Source organism: Nematolebias whitei, chromosome 3 (assembly GCF_014905685.2).
Source record: "Nematolebias whitei isolate Nwh7 chromosome 3, NemWhi1, whole genome shotgun sequence".
Classification (NCBI taxonomy): domain Eukaryota; kingdom Metazoa; phylum Chordata; class Actinopteri; order Cyprinodontiformes; family Rivulidae; genus Nematolebias; species Nematolebias whitei.
The window spans coordinates 11,180,828-11,194,203 of record NC_056500.1 but is presented as its reverse complement, the minus strand read 5'-3'; the positions used below and the strand labels follow the sequence as shown (position 1 = coordinate 11,194,203).

General features: G+C 38.1%; 1 protein-coding gene across 1 annotated transcript in view; it reads left to right on the top strand.

Moving 5' to 3' along the window:
* Window positions 1-389: 389 nt before the first annotated feature.
* The window catches only part of hmcn1 (hemicentin 1), an 80,791-nt gene continuing 67,804 nt past the window's right edge, over window positions 390-13,376 (top strand). Inside the window, exon 1 of the mRNA XM_037697984.1 lies at window positions 390-651. Within this exon, the coding sequence (XP_037553912.1) occupies window positions 390-651 (262 nt within the window). The remainder of the gene's footprint in view (window positions 652-13,376) is intronic.

Sequence of the window (13,376 nt, the reverse complement as noted above, 5' to 3'; positions counted from 1 at the left end):
TCGGCTGTAGCGGCATCTACATCTCATATAAGTTTAAATAATAATAATAATTTACATCTAAATCAACAATTTATGATTCATTGTTATTTAGCAAAATTAGATCAAACCAAGTTATCTACACTTCAAATTAGTTTGCTTTGTTGATCTCTCTCTCTCTCTCTCTCTCTCTCTCTCTCTCTCTCTCTCTCTCTCTCTCTCTCTCTCTCTCTCTCTCTCGCTCTCTCTCTCTCTCTCGCCTCCCACCCCCTCCCCACAGTAAGACTTTGCAAACATTCTGCAGAAAGTGGCGCACGCACAGTCCAGCTCTGCTCTTCAATCAGCTGACAGCGCGCGCTATGTGGTGATTCAATCCAAACTTTCCAAGAAACTCTACCAGAGAAGACTCTGAAATGGGGTCCAGGTTGATGTGGACTTTGCTCGTCCTGTCAGTGGTCTGGGCTGCAAGGGGAGAGGACACATCAGGGACCCGGGGTCCAGATGGGGACATCCCGGAGGGCGCGTCCACGCTGGCGTTTGTCTTTGATGTGACCGGCTCCATGTACGACGACCTGGTCCAGGTCATCGAGGGAGCGTCCAAGATTTTAGAGACATCCCTGAGCAGACCGAAGAGACCTCTGTTTAACTTTGCTCTGGTGCCCTTCCATGACCCAGGTAATGCAAAGATTTCGAATATTTTTTGCTAAACTTGTGTTCCTGTGTCCTTTTTAATTTTATTTCATTCAAGTGTACTGTTGCAGATCAAAGCAATGCAAACAAAGCAAGTGTCAAATGTGCTGGTTTGTTCACCATCTAGATGTTCCTCTGGAGGAGATCAGCACCCATGTTTAACCTGATGGTCATTATAATTATCATTCCAGCAGTTTGCACAGCCTGATGGTTATCAGTCCTCTCAGACCAGTGCCTACTGGTCAATGGGTCAGTTAGCAGTTTGAGTTGGACAGTCATGTAAAACAATCCACGCTTAGCAACTAGGACCAATATGTGATGAGATTAGAGTCCTTAATTAAGTCCTTAAAATAATAATAATACTTTTTGTATAGCATTTATTGAACAAATGTTACAAAGTGTTATTCATCATTTAAAACAACAACAACAAAATGACACCAGAAACACAAAAAGTATACCGCATTAATTAAAATACATAACAATATAAGACAAAATGAAAATAAAAATAGGAAGAAATTCAGATATTAAAAGCCTTATTATGCAAGTTTTAACTAATGATTTAAAAGAAGACAATGAAGAGGTCTGTCTAATATTTAGAGGAAGAGCAATTCCACAAATTAGGAGCCCTGACCATAAACGCCCTCCCTCCTTCTGTCACCAGTCGAGCCCTGGGAGTGGAAAGTACTAACAGATTGAAGGATCTTTTAAGGGGTAAGACGCTCAGATAGATATGATGGTGCAAGACCATTCAGGGATTTAAAAACAAACAATAAAATGTTGAAGTCAATTCTAAAACCCACAGGGAGCCAGTGCAGTGAGGTCAGAACAGGAGGGATGTGCTGATATTTATGGGATCTTGTGAGAACTCTAGCTGCAGCGTTTTGTATTAGTTGAAGACGATTAAGAGAACTTTGGGTGTCCCTCATCTGGATGCATCCAGATGGTTAACATCTGAGAGTTTTTTGGTGATGAAAGCCAACTGGTGTATAGTGAGGGCCACTTCCCTGCCTTCACATCTTCAAATTAAAGGTCGAAGTAGTTTGAAACTATAATCTGGTTGCAAAGATAAAAAAGACACACACTGGGCGAAAACATCATTATTTTCCTCCTCCAAACGTTGGGAGATAATTTGAAGAATGAAGAAAACAAATTGACAGATAAAATGTAAAGAAATCAAAATTTGTCATCCAGATGTTTTTTTTTTTTTTTGTACGGATTTTTAGCAATTTTCAAAATCCCATGAATCAAACTTTCTTAATCCTTCATTTAGTCCGGAAGGTTTGTGCCTGTAAAAACAAATAGCTCCAGGAAGAAACAGGTTCAGTATAAACTAATGTAAAAAAAAAAAAAAAATGAAACATAAAGTTTTAATTTTTGTGTCTCTGTGTTTAAAGTAAACCGTAGAACATCAGCAGATGATCGAAGCGCTGTGATGAACTGAGTTTCAAACTTGACGAACGAATGATTTTTAACACTTTCAGCACGTTGCTCCACTTTGGAAATAAAGTTGACGTATTTAAAGTAAAATACATAAAGTGGAGTTGGAGTTTTAGCGTCAGCTCCTCTTCAGAGACATCTCATCTCTGCGTTTGTCCTTCCCAAGCAGGTGACTTTGGTTTGTTAGCTTTTCAAGATGTTTACAAGGATGTCAGAATGCCCCCCCCCCCAGGGGTAGCAGAACATTTTTCCAAATGTTGTTTTGACCCTGCCCTCTCCGTTTCTCTTGTGTCCTCTTACAACAACACCCCAGCTCCTCAGAAGGAACGAGGTTTGTTTTCACTTAAATATGTGTTTTATTGTGAAATATTTTCTTCTTCAAACTCGGTGAGATAATGTCGTCCCTCCTTTTAAATCAGAATCTCCCTCTTTATTTACACTGCAGTCTGACCAGTAAACATCCCGGTGTGTGTGTGCGTGTGAAGTAAAAGTGTCAGGAGGACGCCTGGACATTGGGGTCAGGCCTGTGTGGGAAGATAATCAGGAAGCCCCCTCCTCCCCCTTTTCCTCCATCCTGCAGGGAGAGAAAGAAGGAAAGAAAGAAGATCCTTCACAAGTTATTTTACTGAGGAACAGGGCTGTTTGAAGAACGTAAGCTTTTCCAGGAAAATGTAGAGCTAAACTTATGTGACAATGCAGCGTTATTTCATAACCTGCTTGTTTTTCTTAAAAACAGATCAGACAAGTCGACACAAACACGTCCAACAAGGTTATTACTGATGTTCAGCACTTTGTTTCAGCTGTGGCTGATTTTAAAGCGCTTTATAAATAAAGGTCACGATGATGATGATGAAAACCCCACTGGCCTACTACTGCTGGAGACTCAGCATTGTTTGGTAGCCTCCCCTGACTTCATGATTTGATCTACCAGAGTAAACTTTTAAAATGAACATGTGCAAATTTCAACCAGTTTTTATTAATTATTACTCATCTTTGACATGTTTTTTTTTTTTTAGACCTGGATGTGTTTTCTGTAGAAGAAGAGCTCCTGTGCAGGGGTCACAATACAGTTGTTGTGTCTTTGAGACAAGTTGACAATTGCTGCAACAAATATGAGAGAGGTTTGAGACACGTGTGGCAACTCAGACAATTTGTGGAGAAAATGTGTTCACATTTTAGGAGACAAGCCTGTAAGCCTCCGATACTCCAGAGAGGAAACTGAGACATCGTGCAGACACCACTGGGAGCGCCATCTGCAGTGACGATTTTAGACTCTTTTGGAGGGTGCTCAAACTCCTAAATTTTAACTCAGCACCCCAGAAAAATAAATTTTTATTTATTTATTTTGGGCAGTTCTGGTTTGGGATTTGGGTTCTGTTTATTGCATTTTTGATTCAATGCAACAAAATAAACCAATTTAAATGGTAACAGATCATTATAATATTTGGTTTATTTACATAATGACTTTAATTGTTGGATGTATGGCCCCAGAGCCACTGGCTTTCAGTAACTGTAATAAGGTTGAATATCCTGCTTTAGAGGGTGGAATACAGTTTATTCCATTTCCTAAACTTAAACTGTGTCCGGAAAAAATGTAAAATATGGATAAAGCCCTGCAGCCTACCTCATGAGCAGCTGGATACAACAGTGATAAACAGGAAGTGCTGCATGTTCATCTGTACAAAGGTCACTGCAGGTATGCTTAATGGTTAAATTAAAGGTTAATGCTTAAAGCAAGTTGTGCTTTATTTTGTGTGTTTTGTATGTAGATGTATGTTGCAACTCCTGGTTGCATAAGTTTAGTCTTTGTTATGATCAGTTAACACTAAACTGATTTTGTACAACGTGTTTATTAGGTTGTGTAATGTAAAGGAGAGCGCTACGTCTGTAGCATCTTAGCTAGCGCGTCTGTATTGCACGGTGCTAGCTTAGTGCTACTTCTTTAGGGCTAAGCACCCCAAAAGGTCAGCTTCTAGAATCACCCCTGGCCATCTGCAAACTAGTTTCCAGCAGTTGCTGCCCAGTCAAGTCAAGTCAAGTCATATTTATTTATAGAGCACAATTTAAAACAGATAGACTGTTATCAAAGTGCTTAACACTAATGGTAACACTGAGAAATAAAAAGTGGGATGTTGCTTGAATTTTAACATGTTCAAAAAAATGAGTGCAACAAATTTAACATTTTAAAATATTCACAGAGTCCTTGCAAGTGTCTCTAACCCTTCTCAAATCTTTTGTGAATGTCTCGAACTTGTTTCGAGAGTGAGCTGTAATTTGACATCTGCAAAGGAGCTCTGCTATGACAGAAAACCCTTCCAGGTCTAAAATCCACACTGGTGATAAATAATAATGATTAAAATGCTGGTCTAAAGCTACATACTGTATCTTCATTTCAAACGTGTACTCCATTAGAAAGAGCGTGGGGGAAGAAAGACACACTAGAACTCTTAACTAGAATGAAGTGTTCTCTGTTTGGGAAAATTCAGTTTCTACTGTCCTGAAGCCATCTTGGGTTATTTCTTGTTTCATTTTTATTGAATATTTCAGTCACTTGCAGTCACTCGGCATCAATAAAACCTTTTTGTTCAATACTTTATTCTGCAGTTAAGTCTCGGCCTTGGCTGACAGCTAACCGATGCAGCAGGTTTCTAAGGGTTGTGATGAATGTATGAGAGTTCTGCTGCAGAAAATACACAACTGCTGTTTTCACTCACCTGAAAGAGTTCAGTCTAAAAGTGCTTTGTCTTGCTTTAAAGCTCAACTTAACATGGTATTACGTTTCTACTTCAGGAGCAAAGGAGAACACGTTATTGACACAATATGATGTTAAGACTTTAAAATTCAATCTGCACCAGCTTGCTGGGACTTGTTTGGTTTGGATTTCGTGTTGTTTCTGCTGTGGAGGCCGGTTTTTCGCAGCTGATCGCCTGCCTCACTCACATCTTCCTGTCGCTTGTTATTAGCTGGAAGGAGATGGCCGTGGAGTGATGAGAGGGAATGGTGGGCTAGTTTCTACCTTCTCTGGAAGATCAAAGACGCTCCTCTCAAAGCTTCCTTTGTTGGTGTTGCTGCGTCTTTTCCTCCAACTGCCTTTTTTCTTTTGTTTCCTTCTATCTGGACCATTTTTTTTGTCTTCACCACTCCGCCCGTGTGAGATTACAAGGAGCCTGCATTTAGCTGGACAGAGTCAATAATGATGCTATTAGGTAGGAATGCCAAAAGAGAGAGGTGGAGATTTTGAAAAGTTGGAGGAGGAGAGGGGAAGGGAAGTGCAGTGAGTTTTAATACGTAGTTTTATGTTCATAGACCTACTTTGGAATCTTAAAATAGTTTTTTTTTTTAATGACTGCATCTCATCTTTTTAATGTTGCCTAAAGTTCTCTTAAAGTACTCCTAGCTCCATCAGGCTTGTCTGTCATCATATAGAGGTACATGAAACATCTACGCTGCTTTCTTTAAAAATGCGCTGCTTTCAAACTTGAATAAAGCAGTTTTAGAACTTCCAAGGGTTATGCAATAAAATGACTAGGTTTAAGTGCAGTCAATGGCTTTTAGATGCGCAGACAACCAGGGATCTACTTAAATATGTGATCCTGTTTCTAGAATGAAACATGCCTTCAGGCTCTCTTCATGTTTTCCTGTTGAACTCTGAACCTCATTCTGAGGTTTCATTTGTCCAGTTTAGGACATGCAGGTCTTGTTTCTTAATTGTACTTTCATGAAAATAAAAAAAAGGAAGTCATTGTCTGGGCACTTGCTAATTTTTTTAAACTATTTTGTGATCATGTTTCTCACTGTCCTTGAGACTTTTGGATTGATACCTTAAAAAAACCCAGCAGGGATATTTTAGGGTTTCATCCTACAAAGCTCCACTGAACGCTTGAAGTAGGCACCAGCTCCACCATGACCTCGAAAAGAAAAGTGGGTAAAGAAAATGGATACATGGAACTCTTTCATTATATACTTTTAAAATTAGACATGGGATATCTTCATTGAAAAGGATTAATTTGATAGAATGATGATAGTGTCTATATGTGCTTTGTTGCACAACTGATATGTTTTTTTTCCTATTGAGCAACAGAAATATTTGCCAAACCTCTAACTTTTACCATGTGTCATCAGATGTAAGGCAGTCTGAGTCCAGATCCAAGTTTTCTGGGAGAGCTGAGCCTCTGCAGGGTAGTCAGGTGATTCTGATAAGCGCTGCCTTGTGTTGGTGGGCAGCAGCTTTTAAATGCTGGTTCACATCTGTTACAGGAATACTGCTGTCACTGTTGAAAGCTTGAGCTGCAGTAAATATGACACTTCAAAATATAGCTCAAAATAAGGTGGCATGGTGGTGCAGTTGGTAGCGCTGCCTGCTCTCAGCGAGGATGTCACCGGATCGAATCCCAGCTGGGGGGCCATTCTGGGTGGAATTTGCATGTTCTCTCCGTGCATACGTGGGTTTTCTCTCCGGTTTCCTCCCACAGACTAAAAACATGCATGTTAGGCTGATTGGTAACTCTAAATTGTCCCTAGGTGTGAATGATTGTTTGTCTCGTACAGTATGTGTCCCTGTGATGGACTGGAGACCTGTCCAGGGTGTACCCCGCCTCTCACACAGTGACTGCTGGATATGGGCACCAGTGAACCCCGTGATCTGAAAAGGATGAAGCGGGTAAAAGATAATGGATGGATAGCTTACAATAAATACTGATGCTCAATAAAAATTAGCAACATTTTTTTCAAACTTACTACCTCAGAATCTGAGCGGATCGTTTCGAGCTGCTTTGTTCTGTAATACCAGCTGCACACGAACACGTCATGTTCTGTATTAGTGTTTGCTCGTCAGCGGTTTTTATGTTTTTTTTATTAACGATCATAAGCAGAACTCTTTAGCTGCGTGCTGCTGTTAAATAAGGGGTTCTTTCAAAGCCAGCATTTTCAAATTGACGTCTAGACATTTTTTACAGAGGAAACATTTTTCCTGAATGTTTAATTTTATTGCTTTACATCATTCTTTTAGGGGCTGGGGGTGGGGGGCTCATGTGGAACACATTAGATTTATACAGGCATGAATCCAGAGTGAAACCTTTGCATGATTTGGTATGGCATGACCTCACACTGGCTGTGACTTCCAAAGCTGTTTTCACTGTGTAACCTGGTCTGGTACGCTCAAGTCTAATCTTAATCCATGTTCATTTATTCATATGAGATGTATAAAGAAATTGTTCATGAACTTAACTTTACAGGGTGATAATATATCAGTTTTATGTTTACAGCTTGTTAAATTACCTCAAAGTAGTTAAACTAAAACGTTGTTGTTGATTTTGTTATTTTCGGCCGGTTTTATGAGATTAATTTTCCTGAAAAAGACCAGACGAGACAATATAACCTTGTAAAATGTTAATGTTGCTACAACAGCAGGACCACAAGTTTACTGCTGGTAATGAATCATTTTTTAAGTGTAAGCAATTTCTCCTAAACAAAAACAGCTACATTCATTATGAACTGAACAAGGTCATGAATTTTACTTAAAAGCAAAACAAAACACTTTAAAATAGCTTTTGATCGATTTAGACATTTTTGTTTCCTCTTTTTTTTTTTTTTTTCATATTTGGTCTTTTCAGTGTTATATTGTTTCTACATTTTTTCCCACAGAGAAATCGCGCGAGTCGTCCTGAAGTGCTTTTTGAAAGGCAGCACTGCTGGTGCCACGTTTATGTGCTTGTGCCAGAAGAATTATTAAAAATAGAGGCAAGGGGTCACATTTAGTTGAAACAGTTTATATTAAACAATTGATATAGTAGATTTAAAGGGTTCTAACTTGTCTGGATCACAAAGTGTGTCTGACTGTGAACCAGACAACTGCAGCTTGTAATCACCATTACAAGCTGCAGGTTAAAGGTCAGGCTGTCAGCGCTCTCCGCCCACAACTTGTATAAGAGTTTTCTTGGAGGACACCTATCTACTTTAGATTATAATAATAATAATAATTCTTTATTTAATTTTGAACAGTTAAAAATTTCTACTAAACCATAAACAAATAAAAAAGTAAATATTTTCCACCAAAATATTCTGGAAACAAAACAAAAATGTTCGAAAAGGGAGCAGGAAGAAGCAATGGCTTATCCAGTCCGTCCCTAAATTTACATACAAATTCTGAACCAAATCAGTTTAGTTAAAAAATTAAGAACACAAAAACAAAAAGTGTAGATTTTCAAACATCCTCTATGATTTTTTTTATTTTTTATTATTATTACCAGCTTCATGTCTTTGCGATAAAAAATGGCAGTATTGTGTTGCATTTTGGGTAGGATGGGCAGTTTTGAGCAATGTGGTTCTGAAAGTTGGTGCTAAGTTACATTTGAAGGAACTGTGGCCACATTTTTAATTTGAAGCCTATTTATTTTTCCCCTGTCATCACGTGAATTTGGAAAAAATCCAGCTGCCTTCAAAGTTGTAAAATCTGCACATAATGAAACCTTTGTTGAAACGATTTTTATACAATGTACTTAAGAAGCAATAACTTGTATATTTTGCCAAATGCCACTCTTTTATGCAAGTTATTTATTTACATTTTTCTACTTCTTACATCCATATTTGTTTGTGTTCATAGTGTAGGCTTTCACTTAATTATAGACTAAGATGGACTTCATTCATTCTCTTTGATGGTTTCCTTTGGAGAAAGTCTGTGATTCCTTTCACGTTTATTTATCTTTGCCTTGTGGTTCAAATTAGAACCAACTTGTGTGTACATATTTGTCAGCAACAATAACAATATTAACCAACTAAATGCAAAAAATAAAAAATAAATTAACATGTATGAGTATAAAAAAAAAAGCATAGTTACCTGGTTGGATGTAGCGTAAATAAACTTTACAAAATTTCCAAACATACGTATTGATTTGCATTTAAAATCATAATCTGACAGCACGGTAGTTTTTACAGAAAGGCGTGTTTGCTGCATGAATGAACACACATCTGAACCACATATCCCATTCAATGAAAACACCAACATTTCTGTCTGTTTACAAGCACAGACTTTATTAAAACTTCAGTTCATCTTTTGTTTCACCTCTAGCACAACCACAAGTCAGTTTGGTGACTATTTAAAGGTCCCGGTCTGTTCTCCTACATGCTGTGGATCTGTGAGGGATTACATGCTCATGTGTGGTGTGGTACTTTACTCGTGTGTGTACAGGGCTCCTCGTGATGATTCAAACTCACGAGTGTCACTAGTAGATATATTTTGGTTTTGTGTTTACTGTGGTCTTCTCAATATCCTGCAACCTTGTGAAGAGAAACAAGAAGGGAACGGCTGCAACCAACAGATTTTAAACCCCTTGGTGGTCCTTCTTTTTGTGGTTAGAAGTTTCCATCACAACTTCAGTTTGTGCTGGTCTGCAGTAAAGCCTCCTGACAGCTCTCAGTTGCCAAACCTCAGTCTTTAGAGAAGCCAGGCAGTGTAAGAAAACGCAGATTTGAAGAGAAAGTCAGAGAATTTGGGAAAAGAAAAAGATCATTTAAAGCATTGTTAAAACACCTGATCAGTTCAATGAAAACACAGAAAGCAAATGCATAAGGCGCCTGCATTGTACAATATGAAATTTATTGCATATAATTGTTTTTATGTTGTATTTAGATATTACAAACCTATTATGATTATAAATAAATAATACTAGATCATATGATATTAGTGATGTGATTCTTAAGGTATAAAAAGGAAACTGTTATGCCAATTTTACAGGTGTTTTTTCAAGGTAAATTTCAAATAAATACTCCATTTGATTAAATATTTTTAAAGTAGACTTTTGAGAAAATAGAGAATGAAACGGTGGCACGAAGGAGGAACAACGGAGCAAACAATGATGGTTAACATTAACTGATAGGTCCCAGTCTGAATCTTGATTCTGGCTTTTTTGTGTAGAGTTTTCTTAGTCATTTTGTGCCTTTTCTATACCGTACCGCACCGCACCGCACCGCACCGTACCGTACCGCACCGTACCGTACAGCACCGTACCGTACAGCACCGTACCGTACCATACTGTACCTTTCCATACCATACCATACCACACCATACCGTACCATACTGTACCTTATCATACCACACCATACCATACCACATTGTACCGTACCGTACTGTACCTTACTATACCATACCATACCGTACCGTACCTTACCTTACCTTACCATACCGTATCGCACCGTACCATACCATACCACACCACACTGTACCGTACCGTACTGTACCATACCATACCATACCATACTATGCCATTATATTTATAGAGCACTTAAAACAGCAACAAGGCCAACCAAAGTGCTGTACAGGAGAAACAAACAAGTAAAGCACACGGTAAAAAAATACATAGATCCAAAAGGAAAAAGATAATAACAAACGGCTAACACTGTAGAACACAGACAGGTTTAAACAAGTTACACAGCGTCAAAAGCCAGGAAATAAAAGTGTTTTTTTAATCGAGCCTTAAAATCCACGAGGGAGGGGGTCTGCCTGACATGTAGTGGTAACTCATTCCACAGTCTTGGACCTCGAAAAGAGAAGGCCCTGTCACCTCTGAGCTTAAGACAAGTTCCTGGAACCAATAGAAGCATCTGATCTGCTGACCTCAGAGAGCGCTGTGGGACATATGGCAGCAGAATATCAGCGAGATAAGAGGGAGCAGAAATGTTGAGATTTAAAAACATACAGGAGTATTTTGAACTGAATTTGAAAGTGAACCGGGAGCCAGTGCCAGGAGGCCAAAACTGGTGAAATGTGCTCTCTTTTGCCTGTACCGGTTAAAAATAGGGCTGTAGCATTTTGGACCAGTTGTAAACGTGCAACAGAGGTCTAACTGATTCCAAACAGAAGTGCAATGCATTACTAGAGCCTGGATGTTATGAATGCATGTATTATAGTCTCAAGGTTATTTTGGGGGAGTATGGGCTTAAATTTAGACCAGGGATGTCAAACTCACTTACAAAAGGGGGCCAAAATTTAAAACTTTTTCAAATTAAGGGCCAATTTCAGAATCTACATTAACTCAAATCAGATACCCAACATCTTTTCTTGATCACAGGTTCCTAAACAAGAGTTTGTTTGGTCTCATTTGATGTTCTCTGTTGTGCTTTTGACATCATAATCAAAGATTACTGAAAATATTCAATAGATATAAGTATTTTTTGTTTCACATATCATCTTGAAGGTCGGCTAAGATGTCAACGAGGGCCACATTTGGCCCCCGGGCCTTGAGTTTGACACATAAGGTTTAGACAGTCGCCTCAACTGAAAAAAAACCCAACAGGATTTAACAATCATGTTTACGTGACTGTTAAGTTTCATGGAGGGATTCATTATCGCTCCCAGATTAGTGACTCTTTATTTCTCTAGCGAGGCTAGAGAGGAAAGGTCGATGCAATGGTTCTGGATCATGCCATTAGAAGGGCACAACATGACTTCAGACTTCTTCTCATTAAAACTTAAGAAATTTAAAGTCATCCAGTTTTTGATGTTGACCTGGCAGTCAGGAAGAGGTTGAATAGAATGTGTGCTGGTGTGCTTCAGAGGGGAAGTAGATTTGACAGTCATCAGCGTAGAAATGAAAGGGTATGCCATGTTTATGAAAAATACCACCTAGTGGAAGCAGGTATAAAGAAAAGAGAAGTGGGCCAAGGATGGGCCCCTGTGGTACTCCCCATCGAAGGATCTAAACCATTTGAGGGCTTTCCATTACTTTTCTGCCGGGCATTTCTGATAGACTGCAGTCTAAAATAACATATTGTTGATTTTACACCAAACTCAAATATACTGTGTGAATATGTATGAATGTTTGAGTAAATTTGATATCCCAGTGATGAACAACAGAAAAAAATAAGAACTACTAGTAAGTCTTTTTTAATTAAACAATGAATAAATAAAAAAGCTAAATATATACTATAATGAGATCAGTTTAAAAGAACTGAAATATTTGTTAAAACTTGTATCTGTAACAATATTGCACTTTGACATTCGAGGTCAAATTTCCTGAAAGAACATATTTGTGAGTTGTGAGTGACAAACAGGGTTATTTTGCGGCAACAAGGACAGGGTTGTGTCAACATAAACTCCAGATATAATCCCACCTAATTTCCAATAAATGGAGATCATTATCCCACCAGAGTGACCTTTTTTAACACTACACCATTCAAAATGTCACAAATTCACTTAAAACTGGGATTCATCTTTCACAAGTTTCCTGTCTGGAAAAATGTTTCAGGCTGAGGTCATGAATGAGGTCTTGGTGAAGCTGTCCATTTTGAGAAAATGTAATTAGGGATTCTGTTCCATGTTTAACAGACAAAGAAATAAAGTAACAAAACATACCCAATAATCAATTGTAAAGTGAAAGTGTGTTGTTTCTTAAATCTCCAAAGAGTTTAACTGTTCATTTTGATGCGCTTGTATCTGTAGATGTAGACTGTAAATGCATTTGCGCCCCTATAACGCCGCCTTATGGGTCTAGAAACATGCTTGCTTCTATGAAGCATGTTTATTGTTGGACTCTTTTCTCATTGGCATGCTATAATTAGACCATGTGCTATTGCACATTTTCTCAGCAGTGTTTAGGTGAATTAGACCCCATGGCTGTTAGTCTGTCAAGATGTCAGCTGCCCTCATTCTGGCAAATTGTACTCTATCAGCAGATTGACAGAAAACCATTTTTGTCCTCTGCTGCTACATATTGTGCAACCTGTAGGATTTATACTTGGAAAATCTATTTATTTAGCCATTTTTTAAAAAGTTGGGTGTACTAATTGCACAATATTTGGGTTAATAATTTGATTAATAAATGAGAGTTATGCTTTTGTATTTTGGCATCAGAAATCTTTAACCCTCACTAACCAAGAGTCTGTACATAAAAAAGTAATGCAAAGATTTTTGACTGTATCTCTTGGAGTTTTTTAAACAAGTATATACATTTTAGGTTCTCCCAATTTTAGGCTCTGTCAGCCTATAAATTCTAACTTTGTATTTCGCAACAAGTCAACCTATCCATGCATAATAATTCTGCACAACCATGTAATGTTTGATTTTTTTAACCTATGGTAATAAAGTAGAAAATTTCTAGTCTTGAAGATTAGCTGTTAAATATTTAAATCCTCAAAACACTGAACATATTCAGAAATATAACAGACTATGCTTTTCTGTTTTATACTCAGTTTAACTTTTTTAAGACTGTCTGTCTTCATTGGTTTAAGATATTTTTATGCATTTACCTTCATACTTGTAAAAAAATAAATAAATAAAT